At 40.8% G+C, this 24,172-nt stretch overlaps 1 protein-coding gene across 2 annotated transcripts in view; it reads left to right on the forward strand.

Moving 5' to 3' along the window:
- LRBA (LPS responsive beige-like anchor protein) overlaps nt 1–24,172 on the forward strand; it is a 324,288-nt gene that overhangs the window by 259,320 nt on the left and 40,796 nt on the right. For both annotated transcript variants that reach the window (XM_054172464.1, XM_054172465.1), the window contains one exon: nt 13,443–13,610. In XM_054172464.1, the coding sequence (XP_054028439.1) occupies nt 13,443–13,610 (168 nt within the window). The remainder of the gene's footprint in view (nt 1–13,442; nt 13,611–24,172) is intronic.

Here is a 24,172-nt window from a genome sequence, read left to right on the forward strand (position 1 = left end):
TGTCTGAGAGATTTCTGAGGTAGATGGAATTGTTCCCTGTATATATTTGCATGTCAGCTGATCCTGGGATAGACTGCAGTATTGCTATAATGGGAGTTTGTTTTGAGAGAGAAAGGAAAAGTGTTTTTAAACCAAAACTTTACTATGGATTGTTTTATAGCAGTTTACACCAATTTTTCAGATGGTGTGGCAATAGCAAGATTTATATTGACACAGAATGATACTCCCAAACAGGTTGCATTTGGTATGTGTGTGGTAAGAGGAGCAGTAGACCACAGTCAGTTAATTCAAAACACAACAAAAATCCACCTGCGTGGCGTAGCTGCTTGCTTTGATGTTTTGATTAATTATAAAAAGTTCTCTTGAATTTACCTACACCCTGGGGGAAGAAATAGTATTTGGAGAATTGAGGGCATTTTAAGATGAGGGGTTAACAGATGGTTGCTAGTACAACATTAATAAACATGTGAATTATTCTGGATTAAGGTTGATCTATTCAGCCAGCACCACTCATCCTCTGTGCCGCTGCCCGAATTAAATACAGCAATAACACTATGGGAGCGGCAAGGGAAATTAATTTGACTTTGGATCATTTTGTAGTAAACAAGCATACCGTGTCTAATCCCTGTGTGGAAAGAATTCTCCTGTCAGATTGTCACCCCCAAAAATAGTAATTCTCAGATGTGACTATTTGTGGTTATCCCAGGTACTTCTTGAAGTTATAATGAAGCAGAGAATAAGACTAAGGCAAAGTTCTTTCCAGGGAGCACTACAGCTATTTCTGCTTTAACTCTCACAGGTTTTTTAATCGTTTCTTTCAAACTCCATGGTGGCTGGAGGGCAGACAGGTAAATGAATCTAGTGAAAATCAAAGATTTGATTAGACAAAATGGTAACTTCCTGAATCTTCTTCAGCAAAGGTGTGAGAGAAAACAAACTCTGTATTCATCACATCTGTCATTATGGAAAAGCGTGTGGCTTCAGTAATTTATGAGTGTAGGGGAGGGGGAAAGATACTTCTGTTCAGAAACACAGTCCACCACAGGCCTAAGTAACCAAGCTGTATAATCCTCCTAATTACCAGTGTGATAAGTAACTGATTTTTGTTTGCTTGCTCTGCCAGTCCTGAAATTGTCCCATTGCCATCAATTGGTTTTCTATGGGACTAATATTATATTGTGGTACGGTAGAGTGGAAAACAAGTGTGAGGACAGTGGGAACCAGTCACTGATAGACGTTTTAAGCAAAGATCGAGTCTGTTCTTTGATTAACAATCCTGCAGTAACATTTACTCACAGTATACTCTGACATTCTGATTGTGTTTCTGGTTCCTTTTCCTCACTTGTGAGCTGGAAGTTCTTGGCAAAGCCGAATCTACAAAAATAAATGTAAACCACACTGCAAGGATGGGTCCCTCAGAGAGAGGAGAAAATGATTTAAGGCAATAATGATTTTAGCTATACACAGGCATCCCTTTTTTGTCTCGATTTGTTAAATTACCTGACGTCTGCATGTGTAATTTAAACAAAATTTTGTTCCCCAGTCTTTTTTCCTTTGGAGCTATCTTCTCAAGAAGGATGATAAATGGAAACATAAACACAGCATGAGAATGTGAGCTAGTTCCCAAACATTTCAGTGGGTTTTATAAACAACTGGTCATTGTTACCTTTTGCTGGATTACAGTTTCCTTTAGAACAACAGTGCTCTTCAGCTGCATTACAAAGTTGATTCTAAATGTTTTCACATAGCTGCTTAAAGGCTTTAATGTTTAAATAATGGTTATATAATTATACATTATTTAAACAATTAGCTTTTAAGTCTAGCAATAAGCTCACATTTTGTACACACACTACCAAAAATGATAATGAAACTGCAGTTTAAAGATCTGAGCTGATCTTAGAGTGGGCAACCATCGTTTATAGGCATTTGTTTCCATTTTAAAATTTGATTTTTAACATGCTTGTTTCCATGTTGAGCATGAGCAGGGATCCCCCCAGTTCCCCTTGGTCACCCTGTGAACACAGACATGGTCACCAGCTAGTTTTTCTCCTGCTGAACCCCATTTTCAGCATTCCTTGCAGATTGCGTGCCCTCTTCTCTGCGATAGAAAGTGCCAGTTGCGGCTCCTGGTCTGTGCCGGCACAAAGGGCTGTCTGAGGCTTGAACCGGCGTGCCTTGGAGGGGCAGGATTAACATAGCTTGTGTTAGTTGACCCCTAAGCCATCGTAGCAGATGTTGATTTATATTTTGAAACAATCAAAATAACAACAATTGACACAATAAATTAAAGTACTGCTTATTATTTTAATTTGGTATCTGAATATTTTAGGTCAGCAATTTTTGCTTAAGTCTTGACTGACGGCTGGACTTGATGACCCTAGAGGTCTTTTCCAACCAAAGCAGTTCTGTGATTCTGTGATCTGCCTGCCTTTCTCAAATAACATAGAATTACACTTTTAATCTTCAGCGACTGCATTCACACAATGATAACATTGGGATTTTTATTTAGATATATAATGGTTCAATACAGTAGCAGAAAGTCTCCCAATCAAAAAATCACTCTTTAAAAGTTCACTGCATCATCTCTGTTTTATAGGAGCATTTCAGAAATCTTTTACAGCTACACTACATTTGAATTTTATATACTGTACACCTTTAACGACTTTCTAACTTATACAATTTTTGTTTCATTGTCAAAACATTTAATTATATCATGTCTTGGAGGTGTAAATCTGTCAAATAAATCAGAGGCTCAGTATAAACATGTGGTGAATTGCTTTTGCTACCATACTGTAGTTGTTACTGGGCAGTTAGTGGAACTTTTTTAAAGCATTTACTCAGCAGGTACAGGACAACACGGGTACAATGAATTGCTGATTGCTTGTAAAACAGCAGGTAGTAATGCCCTCACTCTTTGTAATTCTGCTTTGCAAAATCAAGTGGCAAGATAGCGGGGCAGAGAAAGCTGATGTGCGGGAAATATGCTTCCTTGCCTAAGGGCTGCTGGAGATTGCCAACGCTGTTAACAACAACAAAAAAAGGAAAATTATTGCTGTTTTCCATAGCACAAAGAATGAAGTTCCCATTACAAGGGGGAAAACTGGCAACATGACCACGAACAATAGAAAATGCAAAGATTTGATTTCTTGGTGAAGGCCTTAATACTTGCGTTTTGCAAACTATGTCAAACCAATTTGCAGGTGTCTTTAAAATGTTTCAACTTCCTACGAAAAGCTCATTTTTTTTTATTTATTTTTTTTTACCCACTGTCTTCTTGTGGTGTAAGACAAACTACAGGCTCCCCAAAGTGGGGCTTGGATGAAGTAAATTAGTTCTACTTTGAACCTTTTCTTTTCTGGCCCTTTCAGGATGAATGGGGAGGCCCTTGAATGAAAGCTGCTTTTCATTAGTGCCACCACATACCTATTTGAAAGGAAGAGTTCTTTTAGCACATACAAACACTGCAGTAAAGGAAAGCTTCCTTTTTTCTACCAGAAGACCATCGGCTAAACAGCTCCTAGCATCTCTTTCCAGTCAGGTGGTTTCCAATCAGAGTTAATTACTCCAGTCATTTATTCTAATCACCCTCTTCGTATGACTAGCAGTACTCTGTCACGGGGTGGCATCGTTTGAAGCCAGTAAGGTTTGAAAGCCACGGCAGGGTACTTGAGGCTCATTAGCGAGGCCTCTCCAAGCCTGGCTCTGGATACGCTGCCTGATTAACTCCCTGTGCCCCACCGCCGCCCCCTCCCCTGCTCCAGCGCCGCTTAACCCTTGCCTTGCTGCTGGCCTTTTGCTTGCGCAGACGGGGGAGCGGCTGGCCCGCGGCGTGGCTTTGCGAGCGTGTCCGGGGTGCATCATGCCGGGGAAGCTTCGGCGCTTTCCCGCTCCGCAGAAATTGGGGGTGGGGGTGTGGAGTGTTGCCCACAGGAGGGCTGGGGTAGTTTGTGAGAGCGAATCGGTGCAGCGCTCGCCCGCCGCAGCACCCGGCGCCGATCGGCTGCGGCTCCGCGCCGCTCTGCCCGGACGGGGGCTCTGCCCGGCTCGGGCTCTGCCTGGCCCTCGGGGCTGCCAGCCGGCGGCTGAGGGAGAGGTGAGCCTGGGCCCTAGCTATACCTCTGCACCCGGCCCATTGCAAGTCTGAAGCACGGTTTTACTTTCTTTGCCTTTTTCGTCTTTCCTTCCAAATACAACTTTTTGCCGCCGCGGCAAAAAGCATATCCCTAGTTTAGCATATACCTAGCATTAAAAAGAAAGCAGCAGCATGCCCCCCGAAATGTAGGGTAGAATTAAAGTACAGACCTACCAGGCTGAACACAGTGTTCATTTCCTTTCTGCTCTTCTGTAAGGTGTGCTTCAGGCTTAGGTTATCCACCTCGAACTAGGTGTTCAAACCAGTTGCAGTAAGCGCTCTGTTGCGTGGTTGTGCTGGTGAGGAGCTGGGGATCCTGGGCTTTGCTGAGTACCATCAGTCTGTTAGGGTTCTGGACATTGAGGCAAGGACTTGATGGTGTCCTTGTGCTTGTAGTGCTCTGGATAAGGAAGCTTGCACATCGTACTTTAACATTTTAAAGAACTCCTCTATATCCCTGTTAACTCTCATCAGACTAGGTTCATTAGAATGTTATTGAATTAAAACCTTGACATTTGGTTATTGCTACTTTAAAATACTGCATAACATTGTGGGTTTGTTTTGGTTTTGGTATTTAAAAAACCCACAACTTGGTCATTTTCCATTATGAGAAATAATATCACAGAAAGTTGCTTACTTGTTTGCATTGTAAAGAGCAATAGCTGTCTGTGGGAGCTCATTCTCTGAATTAAATGGTGATTTGGAAGATGGGAGTTAAATACTGCTTTATTGCAGTATTTATTATTTTTCTCCCCTAAATGTTACTTTTTAAAGGCCACCTTCTATAAAGAAAAAAAATAATAGATTGCTGATCTAAGAGGAAACTCTAGGGTTTTCTGGCATCTTACTTAGCCTATAACTGGGAAAATGTAGTTCATTAAAATGCTGGTAACTGACCATATATAAATATTCAACATATAAACTCAATATGAACAGTATCCATCTCCTGTGCCCTTCCCACTAACACGGTTCATGGCAGAGTAATATAAAGGTTACAAAAAGTTTGCTCTCAGCTGGCTACAGAATGTCTGTTGCACTTGGAGGTGTTTACACCTCGGTTTCCTGAGCATGTTCAATATACTCAATATATCACTTGTCTTTCTGTGTACAGCTGTCACAGTGCAAATTTGAAGCAGCTTAGGTGGAAGAAGGGAAGAAAAACCTAGAAGAAATTGAACTACCTATGAGAAAGCATTATAAGCAAAACAAAGCTCAACATGCAATGCATGATCTAGTCTAATGAACGAAGAAAGAGAGATTTGGCATTTTCTACAGTGCACGTTTTAGGAAGTAATTTACAAATAAAATCTGTTTTTATTTCATTTTCTTCCAAGCATTGAACCTGACTCCTAAGAGCTCTTTGTTCTGTTATAAATTCCAGAACTAGCCAAACTGCTCCCACAGAGCAGCAGGAGAGCCCAGGGCATCCACTAGGATGGAGCATGACAAATAGACTAGACCTGAGCAATGTCCCCCGTAATCAGGAGACTCTGGAAGTGCTTGTCCTAGGGTATTCCATAGAAGCTGAGCCGCCCTGAGCGCCAGGTTGTCTGGATCTAGACTTCCTGCTTGCTTGGCAAATACTCCTGAAGAAGATATTAAATGAGAACCTGCTCTGTTTGGCCAAGTTTGCAAAGAGCTTTTCATGCTGCATCTTCCACAAATCTGGCGTTTTGGTTTGGTGTTTTGTTTTCGTTGTGGTTTTGGTTTTGTTTGGGTTTTTTTCTGAAATGCTGACTGGAGAAGCTGACATTGTCTTTGTTGCACAAATTCTCCCTTTCTCTGTCACTCTTAAATAGTGATTCTCCACTGCCATTCCGCTTCAACGTCTGAAGTCCTTGCCAAAGGTACCTTGTATTGCCATCCCAAGCAACTGCTCAGAGTGTCTCTATAACAGATCAGGGCTTTGCTGTTCATAATCATCCCAAGGAGGCCAATCTTGGCCTTACCTATGTGTGTTAGCCCCCCGTGGGCTACACATTGCTGATACAGTGCTGTTTGCTAACGGTGATTTATTCAGAGCTGGTACCCTGATTGCTTTTGTAAATCTTGTGCTCTGTTCTCCAAAAGGTCTTGAATGTTTCCTATTCTGTGAATTAGCAGACAAGTCAAATGACAAGATTGAAATGAGTTGTCTGCTTGACTTGCATCTAAACTGTGTTTTAAATTTTAAGTTTCTTGACCTTTTGTCATGCCATTTCCTAATCTTAAACAAATTTTTCTAGAACTTTTTTTCTTTTTCCCCAGAACTGCCTTCAAAGACAAATTAGATTAGTCTCTACAAGGCTTCTAAGATGTTTGCTTGTGCTGTTTGCAGTGATTGGAGACCATGTGTTTACAGCCATTTCTGTCTCCTCTTACATGCATACTAATACTTGTTGATCATTGCAGCTCTTGTGAATCGCATATACAACTGACACATCAAAGCACAGCATAAATGCTGCAAGCTGTTGAAACAGAGTGCAGAAGTAAAGCAACAGTTGACTTTTAGGCCTTATGGAGCAAATCAGATGGAAGAAATGTGCAAGTGGCGTAGATGTGAAATACATTAAAAAAACAATCACCGGTTTCTCCTAGTCTGAAGCGTATTGTGCTGTCATTAACCAGACATTAGGCGCAGGCTTAAACGTTAATTTGAGGATTAAATGGGATGGTAGGACCCAGCCCAATACTTAACATGAAAGCTGTTTTGAGTATAGTTTTGTCTGTGTTCACATAAACCTTTTTTTTTTTTGATTGTGCAGGTTGATGTTTGACCTATTTTCTGAACTTGGTGCCCTTCACTGTAGTCACTAAGTTTCACCATATGTTACATGACGATTGGGCTAGCTGTGTCTTCTAAAATCTCACCACTGGGGCAGTGTCCTCTAACCATAACACTTGCCTGGATTTCAGAGCTTGGCCTTCTCCTAGATTCAGTGACAAAGCTTGTTCAACCTCAAAGGCAAGCAAATTTTACATGATTTGAAGTTTTGTAGCACGTGTTTTACACCTCTCTCTTAAGAAGCAAGAATCTGTAACATGAAAAAGTGAGCTGCTGTTTACCATGACAAATGCCCTTTCAGAAGTGTGTAGTGCTCTGACCATTCAGTTTGTCTTTGACCAATACTTGACATTGGAAAACAACTGTAATCACATTGACAAGGCTCAAGGAGATGCCATGTTGAAGTCCTTAGGCTTGAGGTATGCAAGTTAGCTGAAGTGCTAGGAGCTGTATACTTGCCTTAACCTTCTGAGAGGAAAGATAGGTTAGCTTGGAAGCACAGGGTGCTGGCACAATTGCACATCTTCCTAGCTCGTCAGCTTCACTACTACACAGCACTGATTGTGAAACAGCCATATCTTGTGGGATTTTGCTGTTGTGTTGATTTGGGTTTTGTTTGTTTGGGGTATTTTTAAACACAAAACTTCACTTAAACTGATTTGACTGAGCCAGCTGTCAGCTGTGTGGTTAACAGCCTGTGCTTCCATGGGTAATAGGTTCCAGATCTTTGCTGTCAGTCTTCATGCAAACAAGTGCTGGAGGAACTAGGAGAGGAATTGCTGAATTTCAGGGAGGAGGGAGCTTCCTGCCTCCTTTTGGTGTGGTGTGTGAGGATTTTCAAAAGGAATTTTCTTTCACTGCCTTGGCCTCGGGATGTGGTTGACTCTTCTGGAGGAGAGAATCCCCTAAAAACACAGCAGACACTTTAAACAAGGGCAAAAAATGCAGTGATTGGGTGGGGGGAGGTGGGAATGGTGGAGAAATCAGCAACACCTCCTGGTGTTATAAATACTTGCTTTTGGACATATTTGTAGTAATAAATAGTTATGGCCTGACCGGTTGTGGTTAGATTTTCTGCTTGTCTCCGGGGAAGGACAAATGCAAGCCACATACATCAGCATTATCACAGTTATGCCATTTGTGTGATTCCACAACTGTAATTAATTAGGGCTTTTATATGTTACTTTTCATGGAGTGGAATTTAATAAAGAGCTCCTAATCACTTTTTTGTTGTTGTTGCTCTCACAATTCTTCTCTATCTTTTCTGCTGCTGTCTGAGAATAAATCAAACAGTTAGGAAGTGACCATTCTTGGTATGCCGTTTGCTTGGAATGGTTACTTAGCAAGTTAGAAACCACCACGCCTCTGAACAGTTTCAATGCAGGCTTAATAATTTTGAAATTTGTCTTACCTCATGGAGAGCTCAGAGCTTTCTCCTGTCTGCTATCCTCTTCCTCCTCCTCCTGATATCTTCAGGGCAGGCTCTAGGTATTTCTGACAGCTTTTTGCCCTTGTTTTCCCCCTCAGATGCCCACCCATGTGATCAAATAGTGTTGCTGGTCAAAGTGTGTTTGGAACTTTAAATACTAGTGGTTACTGAGAAACCTTGAATGATAAAGCCAGCACTTCAAGAGTTAATGTGTTATTAGGAGGACAGGAAATCTGGCAACTATTGCAGAAACTAGACCTAATGGTGCACACAAACAATTTGTCAGTCTTGGTAAATGTGAATAGCTTTCCACAAAGTGGCTGCTTTTGCTTTGTTTGAACAGCCTAAACTTTTCCTTTTTGGACTTTAAATCTTAGAAGTGAAATGTGATCCACATATTGAATCAAAATAATTTAATTCAAAACATATTTTGATTGGAACAAGGTTGATGTGGAAAGAAACTCTAGAATAATAATACTAAAAAAAAAAAGTTGAAAGGCCTTTCTATCATATATTTAGCAGGAAAATTTGAAACAGTTCTAATTAGGCTGAAAAAAGCAGCCTTATTCATTGTAACTTACAGAGCTCATATATCAGCGGTACGGCAGCATTACCAACGTGTGCCTGAGAGCCTGCACATGCAAACATGATTCCAGTTGTTTGCCTTTGGTGGGTTTGGTGGCTTTTGTTTTAAGTCTACATGTGTGCACATGCTTCCACACGGAGCATGTTTAAAGTCATTACCTGCTGCTTCAGTTGTGTGCGTGCTTTGTCATAGGCAAGAAGGGGATGTCGCGTGTCAAAATAGTGTTTGTCCTAAGAAAGTGTGAGGTCTTAATTTTATCCCTGCAGAAATATTTTTCAGATAGAAGGTTAAAAAAAACCCCAACACTCAATTACTTGAAGTGTTTCAAAGGAAATTCCTTACTTCAAAGACGAATTAAAACACTTATGCTCATTAAGGTTAGTAGGCATTTGTAGTTGAGATTTGTAATTTCTTAGTTGTTGCTGTAGTATATTTCTGGGGCTTTGGGGTTTCCTTAGTCGACTGAAGGAGAAAGATTATTCATATATGAGAAGCAGTTTTGGTTTATCATGAAGGTTTCTGCTTCTAAGTTTGTAAACCACATTTTGTATAGGTTGTACTTCTTGTCTGCCTTTCAAACATGAGTTACATGCTTTGTGCTGTGCTTCAAGATGGCTTTGCTTTAATCAGCATAGGAATAAGGCAAGCAAGTCTGTGGGCTCTTTCTGGGTAGCTTGATTATGAATAAATACCTATGAAAAGAAATACAGTTGAAAAAAAAGAAATACAGTTATCTTTTAATTTCAGCATTGGACCATAAAATAAGAGTGGTTTGGGTTGGAAGGGACCTTAAATGGGCCTGGACATCTGCTACATCAGCTTGCTCAGGGCCTCATCCAGCCTGGCCATGGACACTTCCAGGCTTGAAGGCTCCACAGCTTCTCTGAGCAACTTATTCCAGTGCCTCACCAACCTCATGGTGAAGAATTTCTGCCTAATCCCAGTCTCAGGCACAGTATATATTCATTTCTAATGGACATCATTTCATCCATTACATGTCATTACATCACCTAAACCAGAAAGAAAAGTAGAGGGCAAAAGCCAGTGGTAGTCATTTGAAAGATACAAATCTTGATTCCAAGGGTATAATTTTGTTTGGGGAGATACATAATAATGAATGGATAGAGTATTTATCCTGGAAAAAAGAAGGCTCTACCGAAACCTGCCAGTTCCATGGCTTTTGTCACTCCAACCATGTTTTACCAAGCCGTTTGTATCAATTTGAGACTGATAATTATTCTCTTTAGTTGCTAGCAGGAAACTATTCTGTGTTTATTCCTCTCAGAAAACAGGGCAGCAAAAGATTCACATGAAATAATGAGTTTCAGAGGCATTCATGAAGAAGTAGATTGGATTGCACATTATTTAGTGATGTAAGATCCTGCCTTTGAAAAATATTTCTGCATAAACTCCAATTTGCTTGTAAGATCAAAGCTTCAGTTTGTTGATGTCTGAAGCCTTTCTGCCTTGGGAACGGAGAAATGGAAGTTACTAATAGGTGTTTGTGTTTGACATCTGTATACTGTACTTTTTAGCATATCTCAAGTGTTTTAGTCTCTGCCTAATAGATCTCATTAAAGAAACAGATATCAGCCCCAAGACAGTTTGTCAAAGTTAATATGAGTCCCCGTGGACAGAACTGACAATCTGTGCGTGGCTTCACGTGACGCTCTCTTCATGCTCTTGTTTGATCCTTTAACAATTGGACATTAGTCACTGATTTATTTTACAATAACTCAATAGGATTGAGTATTACTGTATTATGCTGGGCATTTCAGTGGATTTCCTTGGTTTGCACCTTCTCCTCAGGGCACAAGGTAAATGATGCACTTGGTCTGCTATGGGGAGCACTAACAATTGATTGGTTTGCTTTAAGAGCAGCATGGGAAGGCTGTCAGTGTCCTGTGCTGCCTGCCATATTTAACTTGAGCCCTAATGAGCACTGGCTGTCCTAGCTGCTTAGCTAATCCTAAATGCTCAGTGTTTGATGCCCATGGTTTAGTCCTGCAAGAGGCAAATGCTAACATTTTGGTTTTAAATACTCTCCTTTTAAAAACTGGATCGTTATGCCTGTTGGGACTTTTCCACTTTTGTTTTAAGGAGTACCCATATCTAAATAATACATACTGGCATGGCTATAAAGTGCATCAGACGTTATGGTGTATTTATTGAAAGCCTCCTTTGTTTTTTAATCATTACATAGACCGTTTGCTATTGTTCCTCTGATGGCTGTGCCATAACGTAAGCACTTCCCTCCAACCAAGAGCTCAGCAGTGACCCTGAAATGACAGGCAGTTTACTTAGCCTCTGAATTTGTGTGCTGTGTTTGCTCTGTCCTTCAGGGTCCTAGGTATTCATGCTGACTGTAGACCATTTTTTTGTGTAGCCCTTTTATTTGTGATTTGGCAAGTAAGAATAGAAGGCTGAAAATGGCCTCATGTGGAAGAGAAAAACTAAAATCTACTTTAGGATCTGTTAAAATTACAAGTGGCAAAGCATTTTAAACTTGAAAAATGGGAAGTCAGTTCAGGATGGCTCTCAACCATTCCATGACAATTCAAAGTATCTTAGTTTTGCTTTAAGAAAAAGTTAGCCTTATGTATTTGTTGATCTGAGATTGCAGAGTGAGAGTCCTTGACTTACTAATTTCCAAATGCTCTGTGAGGGCAGTGTGACCCTTTGCAAGCCTGGCTTTTGAAGAGAAGGAAAATAGGAGCAACTTCTTCAGATTCTAAATGTGTGTGTGTGTGCATATACATACAAAAACCAAAATCACAAGTTCCTAATGCTATTTTTCCAGACATTTAGCAGTTGTCGTGATAACAATGGGTGTATTCTAGGGTTAATTAAAAATATATGTATATATATATTTTTAGCAGGTTATCAAGAAAATTAATTCCTATCATTGTCATTTGCTGAGCCCTGTAGAATTTTATGGGCTGCACATTGTAGTGTTATGGACACTCCTGAGACCCCTGACTGGTTTTACCTTATTAAACAATTTTGAAATCATTAATTTTTAATTGGCCTGCTTGTGGTTTTTTTATAGTTTTAATTGCATGTCTGTGTCTAAATGTTTGGTTTGGGGGTTTTCATTTAATTGAAAAGAAAAAAAAGAGGAAAAAGAAAGAAAGAAAGAAATCCTGTCCTAGCATGTCTATTGTAAGGCATTTCTGTGTGATTATCCAAGGAGATACTGTGCTGTGTGGTAATTCATTTTAGGGAATGCTTTCAACCATTCAGGAGCTGGGGATCCTAATAAAAATAATAATAATAAAAAAAGAATGATCCAGTGTGGAAGATATGTGCAGGTCTTTCTTTGATTGAAAGTTCTAATTAAGTGAATCGAGGAAAATTAACTGAAATTAGCTGTCAGAAAGTCACATTTAAGTGAGTGATGATCTAGTGTGGCAGTAAACATCTAAATGATATAAATTGCCATTTAAGTGTATGGTTTAATGTTTGTCATGCATTAATATGACATGAGGCTGCAGTGACAATCAAGCAGCTTGCTCTAATTTGAACATATTTAGGGCTTTTGTGTGGAGTGCACCACACAAATTAAGACAATTGCTGGGTTTATGTGTCAATTTAAATGTTGTTTTCAGACATCGGTTAATGGAACGAACCCACCATCTCTGTGTGCAAACTGCAGAGTGACTTCCTGCTTTTCAGGCTGATTTTAACTTCCTCTGCTCAAAGCTGGAAATTTCCTTGAAGAGGAAGATGTCATTCTTTCCATTAGGTGAAGAGAGTATCAGCCTTGGTTACGTTGCTTCATTTAATCCTTCAGATAAGAAATATCTTGAATCCTTTGTATAAACCTGGGAATGCAAATCCTGGTTTGTTCTAGATGGATTCACTCTTTAGATGGCAATGATTTAAAATCTATATTGTAATACCTTTGTGCTGTGTCTTATATGGTTATGGCAAGAGTTATTCCTGTTTGGATGCTTTTGTCTTGAGGGTTGGGTTGCAACTGGATAACATCTTCAGAGAAGTGGCTTCATTGAGTGTAGGACTGGTTCTGTACAGGTTTGTGTAAGAGATTTACACAAGGAATGCCTAAAAGCATTCCAGCATGCTGAATAATTAGTACCGTAACATTGCTAGTTCATCTTTCCCAAGTCCATCTATTCCCTCTCTGTCAGAATCAGATGATTGCTGTTACTGTTCACAGTGCACATCACACAGAAGGGCACAGTTTCATCTTGAGAGTTCATAAGACTGTATCCTGCCTCTCCATGAAGGTGTCAGTGCTTTCCCCTTACTGCTCTTTTCCTCATTCCCACTATTAGAGGTTAAAAAGCAAGGCCTCTGGTCAGTGGGGAGCAGGGCATGAGGCTGCCGTCTGTCACAGGGCTGCTTTTGGTGTTGTTTTTTTTGATAGAATGTCTCAAATATTGTTCTCAATTTTGTATTTAGACTTGTTAAGAGACTTTGTTACACTGTATAAAAAATGCTTCTGTTACCACTAAACAATGCCTCTCTGAGGCAACTTTATGTATTTTGTGTGTGCTTTTTCTTGCAGGCATTAGAGAGTGAATTTGTATCCTGCCAGCTTCACCAGTGGATTGATCTGATTTTTGGCTACAAACAGCAAGGCCCGGAGGCTGTCAGGTCCCTGAATGTATTCTACTATTTGACTTACGAAGGAGCTGTTAATTTAAGTTCAATAACAGATCCTATATTGAGAGAGGTAAGTTTGCACTTTAAATAAAGGAAAGGAAAAGCTTTGTCAGCCGCTGCGGCATCAGAAGCGTAAAGATTATGCCTTGTTCCAGGCTGCTGGTGAACATTCACATCGTGGTGTTCTCCCGGGGTGTGGCTACAGGCCAGGCAAATGCAAGCCACCTGAGCCAGTTGTCAAAGCATGCAAAATTAAGAGAGCAGGCATGGGAGCTGTTCTGCAACTTGGTGCCCCTGGATCAGCACAGACTGGACACCAGTACAAACACAAAGGCTCAGGGGATCGCTTCAGCTGCTGTGGGCACTGTTCACTGATGCTAGTTTGTAATGGCAGAAGGCAGTGAGCACCCATGACTGGCTTCCACTTCTACAATTACAGCAATTCTCTTTAATGCAGTCTTGCATAGTACTACCTACCAAACACCATAGTTCTGCAGCTTGCATTGTTTCTAGTTGGCTTCTTGTAAAACTAATATTAATTTGTCCTGCATTTTTTGTATCCAAAAGTAAATATTTTAATATTGTAGTGATCATAGCCTCACTCAGAGCCAGTACCACTCAGCAAAATCTATTTGCTGAAGTATCCCTTAGGATATCGTGGGCTTAAAGGCTCCTTCCAAACAGCTGTTTACAAAGTAAATAAAGGGCAGGGTGGGGTGGGTGATTAAACCAGATTTTTGATCTTTTTTACATCCTTTGTTCAGGCAATACATTGGTATCAGTGTAGCTGCAGCTATTTGATTCTAGAATAATTGGAACTGATATTTTATTCCAGAGTATTTTGAGTCCCTGAGAACAAAGTAATATGAATGCAACCAAGAATTTATGTGAAAGGTGGTTAGGTGATTAGCAGCAGGGAATATATGTGAACTGCATGAAAACAAGAATGAAGACATTTCTGCTTACAAATACTGAGTCTGAGGGTCACTGTGGAATTGTAGGCTATTCCTAATTGAAGAATTTGTTATTTATTCCTTACTGAAAGTAAGCAGTTACTGTTATAATTAATACTATTTTCTTTACATATTTGCCACCTGACTTGGCACCTTGACAGTCTCTGTAGTGAATCACATCTTAGTGACACTGTGGATTGTAGTCGGTTTGTGGTGTGTAGCAGAATGGCTTGTGGGTACACCAGAACATGTAGGGGTGCACAAGGACTGGCTTAAGTACCCAGAATGATGGCTGGATGTTACTATTCTGTGGGTTTCCATCAGTGTGCAGACTGCAGCTTGGTCCACTTTGAGCTCAAAATGGTTCATAAAATCACAGAATGGTTTAGGTTGGAAGGGACTTTAAAGATCATCTAGTTCTAACCTCCCTGCCATGGGCAGGGACACCTCCCACTAGACCAGTTTGCTCAAGGCCCTGTCCACCCTGACTTTGAATACCTCCTAGGAGAGGACATCTGCAACCTCCCTGGACAACCTGTTCCAGTGTCTCACCACCCTGACTGCAAAGAAATGCTTCCTGATCTCCACTCTCAATCTCCCCTCTCCCAGCTCAAAGCCATTGCTCTTCATCCCATCACTACAAGCCCTTGTAAAAAGCTCCTCCTCAGCTTTCTTGTAGTCCCCCCTTCAGATATGGGAGATAAAGCATAATTTTGTGTTCTGCAGATGTGTGCATGTCCTTTGGAATGGCACATAGGGTCAGCTTTGGTATGATACTGACAGTGCAGAGATTGAATGATTATCCTCACCAGTTTTTACTTATGAGCAGGGATTAAAATAATACAAGGTCTGTTTGTGTGTATCTATGTGCATAATCGTTCTGTATCTAAGTGCTAAATGAATTTATCATGCACCTTTGACAGCCTCACCTTATTCCTGCTTGCTAATCTACCTCCCTGAGGGCCTGTGCTAACGTTCTGTACTGCTGAGCAGCTTCAATCAGGATTTATTTTTCTCCTTCAGTCAGCTTGCCAGAAAATATGACTCCTTTTCTCCACCAAATTCCCAGTTAGAGGCCAAACGGGCTTCTGATCTGGACAATTAACAGTATTTGCAGCTAGGCATGACACCTCAGATTTTGTGCCTGTTTATTAGGCAACTGCTAAACCAGAAATTTTACTCTTGAAGTTCTTGATTTTAAAAAAGGATGCTTTTGACTTTCCCCTCTCAATAAGGTTCACGCTTTGGGGCTTCAAACTTTGACAATTGTAGCAGAAAATATATTTCTGTTTGAAAAACCTGAATCAAGGAGAAGTTTCTACGCATTCTGAGTTACAAGTTATTGAGGCTTGTAAGTATCATATGGAAATAATAGTACATGCTAAAACCATGGCAGCTTCTCCACATAGATGGTCTGTGCAAAGCCTGGACCACAGCAGGAATGAGAAGCCTGTAATGCATGTGTTTCTGAAGTATCTTCAGAGGTATATGTATGGATATTGGTGACCTAACTCATCAGGAGAGGCCACACACAGAATAATAGTGCAAGGAACTGAGGACTGGAGGAGTTTAGGTTAATGCAGTATTTCCTTAGGTCTCCTAAAGGGCTCCGACTGGCACCTTTATTTTTATAGGCAGTCAGGTTATATATATTACAAGAAGGAAGCACTCCTCTAGGAAGGAAAACTGCTTGATTAAAACCATATTCCACCTTTCTTTTTTTTCCAAACTGAAAATGTAGAGCTTTTACATCCTCTTATGCTGCTGTGAACAATTTTTTCCTGCCATTCTTTCTGCCGATGGGAATAAAGGAAGCAAAGTATTTTGAAAGGACCTGACTGCCATAATAGAACATTTTAAACTCAAATGCAAACCATGGGCCACATGCTACCTTTTGGCAGATAAAACCCTGGGGAGTGCACAGCTTGCATAATTCAAAGGCAGATCTCTGGGGGAGGGGAGCAGATCAGGTTTGAGTTGCTGCCAGTGGGGGAAGGGAACTGCAACCAGGAGCAGCAAGGCAAGAGATCCGGTGATCTGATGGCATGTCTGTGCACTGTCATCCCTGCAGAGAGCGTTCCTTCATCCTCCTCTTCTAACCTTGAGCCCTTTAGCAGCATTGTCATTGACTGGGATCCTTGTCCTTGTGTGTCTTGGTGAAGGCTACAACTGCAGAGGGAAGGTGGGAAGTTGCTGTTCAGTTGACAAGCAGTAAATATCACATCTCTCTGGAAAATCTGGTGTGTGAAGGTATGCTACATGACTGCTTTCTGTTTATTCATTCTTGAACACCATCTTTTGATCTGTGGAACTCCCAGTCACAAAATCTGCCATGGAAGGGCTTTTTTGTTGCCTGTCTGGAAGAGGTAAGGAGTCACAGAAGCACAGATAAATGTCATCCAGCCGTTCTGGAGAGAGTTCACAGCACCTTCTTATCACAAATTCTGCTCTCTTTTTGTAATGGCTGTTCAAGAGTGGAGGGGGGAAAAAAGAAAAAAGGAAAGTAAAAAAGAAGAAGAAGGCTTAGATCTAAGCCATTCAGACAAGCAGCTGCTTAAGCACAATCTGTAGGAAATAATTTGTATCTTGGCCTGACTGTGTTCCATTAGTGTCTTGGTCAGAAGAATAGAAATGAGGTAACAAAGGATGATGACTGCACTGGGAGTTCCTCGTTCAAAGTCCATTTCTCCACTGCTATCCCTGTGTAGCTAGCTTGAACACTGGCTGAGTGTAAAAAGAGATGAACAGCAGGAAAGCAAAGTACTACTTGGAGAATACATCAGTGATTTGCTACAGGGCTGTCTGAATCTTGGGAAGAACACTGAATTTCATGCCATGCATATTAAAAAACCCCTAATCATATTCTTCAGATCACTTTTAAAAGATGGTCTGAAATGATCTTTGTAGGCAGCAATGAAGGAAGACTCATGAGTGTAAAATTAGCAATAATAGTTAAAGGAGAGTAAGTCTCATCCAGTACTTAATCCTTAGATGATTCAGTTGTTTTGTACTTCTTCCTTTGAAGAGAAGGTGCCTTCTTGCTCCATGAAGGGAGTCTGTTTAAGGTTAGGAAGTGCAGCCTTCTCCATTCTCTCGGCACCTTCCTTTCTGTTGCTGATATTTGATTTCCATACGAACTGAGGACTTTCAGAAATCATGAAGAATCAGCTTGGACGTAGCACATGGTATGTTATTTGAATGTGCCACTTTTGATTATATAAAGAGAGGAAATAATTATTTTCTTTTCGGTTTTAAGTCACATGGGATACATTATTTTGTGGATAATAGCTTTTAAATGTTGCCCAAGATTAATATCTTTGGATAAATTTTATGCATCTTAGGCCTATCTCTTATGAGTCTGATTTTATGTTTAAATATTTATAGTTTGAGAGACTTCTGTGCTTTCCAAAAGAAACTACAAGGATGTTTAGTTTACATGACCCCAGTAATATGACAGCAGTAGCAGATTCAGTATCTTATCCCAGAGAAAGCATTTTTGGCCTCTCTTTTAGCTGCGTTCCTGGGGGGGGGGGAGTTAATAGCATATTTCATCTCTAACTCAGCTGGAGAACTCTGACAGCAGTGAATCTTTCCCAAAGTGTAAACACTATTTGTATTTATAGCCTAGTTAACATTTACTAAATAGTCAGGAAAACCATCAGTCTGTTTCTAGCAGGTTGGGTAACAGCTTTTGTTATGGCTGTGAGGAGTTTTGGAAGGAGGGATAAAGTGATTATAAAATACTGTCACAGAGCAGGAAATTTAGATGTGCTGAATTCACTACCTAACTAATTCGTGCAGGCAGAAACAAAGTGCTGTAGAAATGATCTTTGAATCATCTCTGGCCAGCAGTGTGTTGCACAGATGGAATGCTTGACGCTGCACAGCACGGGACTGGTGTGAGAAGCTAAAGGCTAAGAGTTGATTGAGTTTTTATTGCAAGACTATGTTAAAATATCATTCTGGAGGCAGAACAAAGAAGGATGTATTTAAAGAAAGCATCCTGATTTCATAGCTAAGGAGAAGTGGACCTGGCAATTGCAAAGGAGCCCATCCCTGCTCTTTTCCTGTGAAGGCACAAGAGCAGGATTGCTCAGCAAAGCCAGAGCATCCTGTGCTGTGGTGGTGGGCAGGCACTGCATGAAACCAGCTTGTCTGGCCATCAGGACTCTCCCAGCAAGAGATGAGTGTTTTCTTCTGGTAAAAACAGCCTTATTGTAAGAGGAGCACCATTCCTGCCTCTAGTTTGTGTCATTTACCTATTAATGTTCCCATTGCCTCTCACTCTGTAGCCTGTCAGTGGTGTCGGGCAGGCAAAGGAGCACAAGCAGGTGTTCACTGGGGCATCTGGGAGCTATGGCATTTCTTAGTTCCATTCAGCCCAGAGTTTGTCAGCACTAACTGTCTTAACTTAGATATTTACTACACCACTTTGAAGCAGATGTAAAAGTATTTAGCTAGGTTTCAATCCAGAAAAATGTTTCTACCTGGATGTTTTCTTTTGTCCTTCATTACAGAACAGCTTCTAATTCTATCCGTTGCTTCTGCTTCTCTTTCCAGCAGGAAAAAGAGTGATTTAAAATTGGTCTGAGATGCCTGGTATATAAGGATCCAAACCATAAGACTCACACAACTGTTTTGGCTGGAAGTAGTAAAGCTTTTGGGAAGAGGCAACTCACGGTTCTTCATCTCTCGGTGCTTTGTTTGTTTGTTTTCTCAGCCCTGTGATTGAAATTCCAAGGGTAGAAATTTCCAGCACAGTCAGTTTCCTCACTTCTTCTTGCTTGACCTGTCTTGTGGATAGCCAGAGAAGTCTTGAGACCCCCTGGGCTTTTTACATTTTCATTTGTGCCTGGTCAGTCGGTCTTAGATAGCTGACATATTTGTTGGCAAGCATTAAATAAGAAAGAGTAATCAAAAGGTGAGCAAAGGATGGAAAAAGGTGGTGGTCACAGTCCTTCAAAAGCGGCTTTTCGAGTAGAATTTTTTAACTTTTGGTTTGTCTGCTCTCTGTGTGGAAAGGCTGAGATACACCTAGAGTATGATAGCCACAGCTATCATACACTAAATCATTTAGCTTCCACTCATACATGAAAGTGAACAGGCTGCAAAAAAATCATGATTTTTTGGTGCCATCAGCCGGCTTCCATTATTTGCAGTTCTTTGTGCAGTCCAAACAATGTCTGCATTGACTTTCACAGCAGTTGGGCAGCTAAACAGCTTTGTTTGGAGAGTTTTCATTGTATTTGCTACATTGCAGCCGAGGGTGTCTAGCTCATCGGTGTTCCACTATGCCTGCAGATGTGCTGCGGTATTTACTTACCAAACTGTATGTACTGTAGTGGTTATGGTTGAACAATAGCTACTCCTTGAAGAAGGCTGAAGGTGCCCTTCCTCAAGCAGTGTCCAAAATTCAAGTCTCAGTGGAATGTTTATTAAATGATTAAGAAAAGTTCATTCAAGGCAGTGGAAGACTCTGTGATAATGTTGTACTTTGAAAACAGCTGGTTTGGTGTGGTGGTTGGTGGAGGTATGACTTAGTTTGAATAAATGTACTTCTTAGCTCAGCAAAAGGAGTTGTCTGTTTCTTTGTCACACTGACTGCACATTCTGAAAAGGTAGTTGCACGAGGCAGCTGAAAGACCACTAAATGCTGTAATTTTACAACATTATGTTGATGTCCTTCAGGTTAAAATGTTTTTTTTTTTCATGAAGCTTAATTATTTGTTAAGTAGTCATGGAATCAAAGGGGAAGGAATTCAGTGGAATGCTGATGGATGGGATCAGACAATTTGGAGTTAGCTAAGTAGCAAGTAGGCTGTGTGAAGATAGAAAGGCTTAAAGATGATGTGTAACTGTTTTGAGGAGTGAATGAATAATGCTGGGAATTGGTGATGTCTCAAGGTATTGCACATGGCAGCGCCACCACTTCCCTGTGTAATTATTGATTTTAAACGAAAGCCAGGAGTTGCTCTCTTGAGTTCTTCAGCTGCCATAGTGAAGAGAGACAGGAAGCAGTTTTGGTTTTGGTGTTCAAATAAAATGGAGATATTTAGGGTTTTTTAAGATGCTTAGGGCTTTGCTCATATTCAATCCAGTTTGATTTGAGGGGTCTTTAAATTCATCTTAACTTTCTTTTTAGACTCTTTCCCTTTTTTTGTGGTGTCAGTCCCTTTGAAGTACTACCAGACCTGTTTTTCTGCTGTGAGTTTTTTTATCTGCTTCTTTCCAGTAGCCAAAGATTTAGGTGTTTTGAATGAGCACATCAGTGCTCCAGACAGAGATACTGTTTGAAATTATCCATGAACCCCGTGCCTCTGAACATTATTGAGTGACATTTGTTTCTGTTGGTTGTGTCTGCTCTAACTAACTGGTTTCTTTCAGATTGGCAGCTGGGATTACGCTGCAGTAGACGGACAGCTGCATGGGCTGGAGATTGCAGCCAGTCTGTGCTGCGCCTTTGTTAATATGCCTGGAATGTATAGATTCAGTTTGGAGCAACTTGCAAGGCCCTGAGGGGGTTCTATTTGTATCCTCACAAACTGTGATTACTTCCTGTTTTGCTTTAATGACTGTCATGTAATTGTCTTACTGATTTGTCTGGCAAAAAGGCTTCATTTTTTGTTATTCTCACAGAAGATTTCACAGTGCAGTGTAAGAGCTGGGCTGGTGCTTTTGTGTTTTAAGAAGTCTAGTGGAAGATATCTGACACTTTGCTCCCTTTTACACTTTTCTGTGGTGTGAACAGAAGAAAGTATTATTCATGTATTGAATCTCAAATAGCTTGAGGCAAAAAATCAAACCTGTGTTAGGGTAGCACCACCCTGCCCCTCGAGGTTCTGTAGCTGATTGGATTTAACAAATAACAAGTGTTTAGATCAGCAGCCAACTTCCAAACACACAGCTATGGAATTGTGAGCAGATAGAAGGAACTGAGAGTAGGGAAGGAAAAAAAAAGATGTTTCTTGCACGGAAGCTCTAAGGAGGGAAGGAAAGAAACAAACCCTATGCTTCATTTCTGTGTGTTGCCTTTCATTTCTACATCTGTATACTGTCGTCTTCTGTGAATCTATTGCTAATACACGGCAGCAGGTGAACACTGGGCACTTTTTACTTCACACCAGCTTGTCAGTGTCCTCTGACAATGTCACCCTGTGCAGATTCTGCCCACACTTCAGCTCTGAAGCCATAAACCTGTGTTACTTGAACTGAAGTAGGAACTGCACTAGTGGGCTGCAACAGGCATCTTTTACCCTCTGCTTGGTCACAAACATTTTACAGTTGTGTTTAATGATGCCTTCATCTTGCAGTAGCTTTTCTTCAGCCTTTCTTCTCTCCTTGATCCCTTCCCTCCCCTGCTGTTCATTAGATTTCTGAGCTAGTGTAGGCAGTTGTCTTACCTTAAGTGAATAGTGCAATGATCAAACAAAAAATTGAAGCACTTTCAATATTTAAGGGTTGGTTTGCAGAGCTGAAGGAAAAGAAACATTTTTCTGGTTTGGCATAAAGAAATGAGGCTCTTGGTTTGTTGTCACTAGAGCAGATGGGGTGTGTGAGTTTATGATATTAACATTTGAGCCCTGTATTCTTTCCCTGGTCAAAGTGTAGTGTAGTGTCCCCAGGGCAGGTGTACTGTCAGCAAGCATATACATGGCCTGTTTCAGAAAAGCATTTTGCCTGTTTTTCATGATCTTGGTCTAAGAGGGACTGTAATGAAGCAGGGAGAGATGGTACTACAAGAGCTTCTCTTCTTCAGCCTGTTTTCAGCAATTTTATCTCATTGCTCCGAATTGTGCTTGCTCTCTGGTGAATGTTATCTGTGTCTCTGTAGTCCATAAGGAATTTGACTAAGAATCTTACTGTAGGACTGGAAGCATCTGTCTTGTCAGAAGAGGTTTGCTTGTTATCAGAGCTTGATTTTAATCACCATCCCATGAGGAAAGGAGCCGGTCAGTTGGCCACTAAGCTATTCAGCTTCACTGTCTGAGGGGAAGCCTGTCAAAGATTCTATGTTCCCTGGTTCTGTAAAACAGAAAGGAAAGGGCAAGCAAGTAATCATAACTGCATATTGCTGAAGCCAGTAGAAATCACTGAGGAACATGTGTGTATACCTTTTTGAGTATTGAAAAGTGAGGTAGGAGAGGCAGAGAGCCAAAGTAATCATTTCTACAAAGGCTGTTATTTGCTGGACATAATACTGGGTAGGAAGAGGGAGGATGAACCCAAAACATTTTCTGTCCTGCACACGTACGCTGGAAGGGTATCTATTACAATGCACAATGCTCTTTCACCTGGGCTTTCAGATGTTAGGCAGTTAAATCTTACAGATTTGAGAAGGGACTGACAGTACTTGGGGGCAGATCTGAAACACACATTGAAAGTAGCCTGCTTGTAGTGAACGATGAGGTTGCAGCTTGTCCATTCAGACCGGGGCGAGCGGTTTAGCATGGGCATGCTGTGGTGTTAGACTCTCCAGGCAGTTGGGTGTTTGGTGTCTCAGTAGGCCTGAGGAAAGTGGGGTCTTTAAATCCTGAGTTAAATGGTGTATGTCTTGCCTTTCAGCTGTATGGGCCTTCAGTTCAGGGTCTGTCTTCAAAACTGGAGACCATTTCGTTCTTTCTCTGTGACACTCACTGCAGTTCCCCCGCCACCCGCCCTCCCTCATATTTAATTTTATAGTTCTTTCAGACATAAACATGAAAAAAAAGCAATTTTGACTTAGTTTCTGAGTGTTACTGCAAAGAAAAGTAACAAACATCTGTTTTTACCTTAACTGCATCCATATGTTCAACCTCCCCATCGCCCTCCTTCCCCAGAAATTTACAGCCGTGCTTGGTAGGTACTGCATGCTGCTGAATTAACTTTCTTCACAGTTAGAGGAGAGGCTATGTTTGGAGACTGAAAAGATCCATACCAAGGCTACATTACAGCTAACCAAGTTTTCAAGTTTTTCACTCTACTTCTTCTCTTTTCATTCCCCATTCCCCTTCTCCCCTTCCCCCAAGAACAGAGGGGATTATCCAGGAGACTTTTTTAGGGACAGGTCATTGTGGCAATCAGATAAAGGTTACATTTGCTCATGGCCTTCCTACTTAGAGCTTTTGAAATACCATGTTTGTCATAGAAGTGTGTGACTTGAGAGGCATACTCTGCAGATTCTTGTAAAGGGTTAGGTACCTTGTTTCATTTTATTACTTATCCTTGTAGCATCTGGGACAACTCTGGCCTTACCAAAGCCTTGTTTTTGTAGAGGATTAACAGGAAGAAGGCTATTTTACTGAGATGTTTGAGAAGCAGTGAAACAGAAAGTTGAATGGTATTATCTTTTACTCTGTGGTATGCAGCATGCTTTCAGAGGTGGGCTAGGTATGGTATTTTGTACTTGTTTAAAACCTCCAACAGGAATCCTCTTCTGAACTGAGGGTGGGTTGAGGACAAATAGCTGTTCTGCTGCTGCTCTTGCATCATCTAGGAGTGTGATAATGATGAGCATCATGTATGTGAGTAAGCAGTGGAGTCATAACTGTGTCTTTTCCAAGTTTCTATGTTGCTGAAAGGTGGTGAGTTCCTCCAAGACCTGGACTGTGGCAAATAGAGTTCTGACTGCTCATCTTTCATTAGTCAAAGCACTTACAACATTTGATTTTTGGTCTACATTAGTTTGGGCTCTTGTGATAAA

Source organism: Dryobates pubescens, chromosome 24, assembly GCF_014839835.1.
Source record: "Dryobates pubescens isolate bDryPub1 chromosome 24, bDryPub1.pri, whole genome shotgun sequence".
Taxonomy (NCBI): Eukaryota; Metazoa; Chordata; class Aves; order Piciformes; family Picidae; genus Dryobates; species Dryobates pubescens.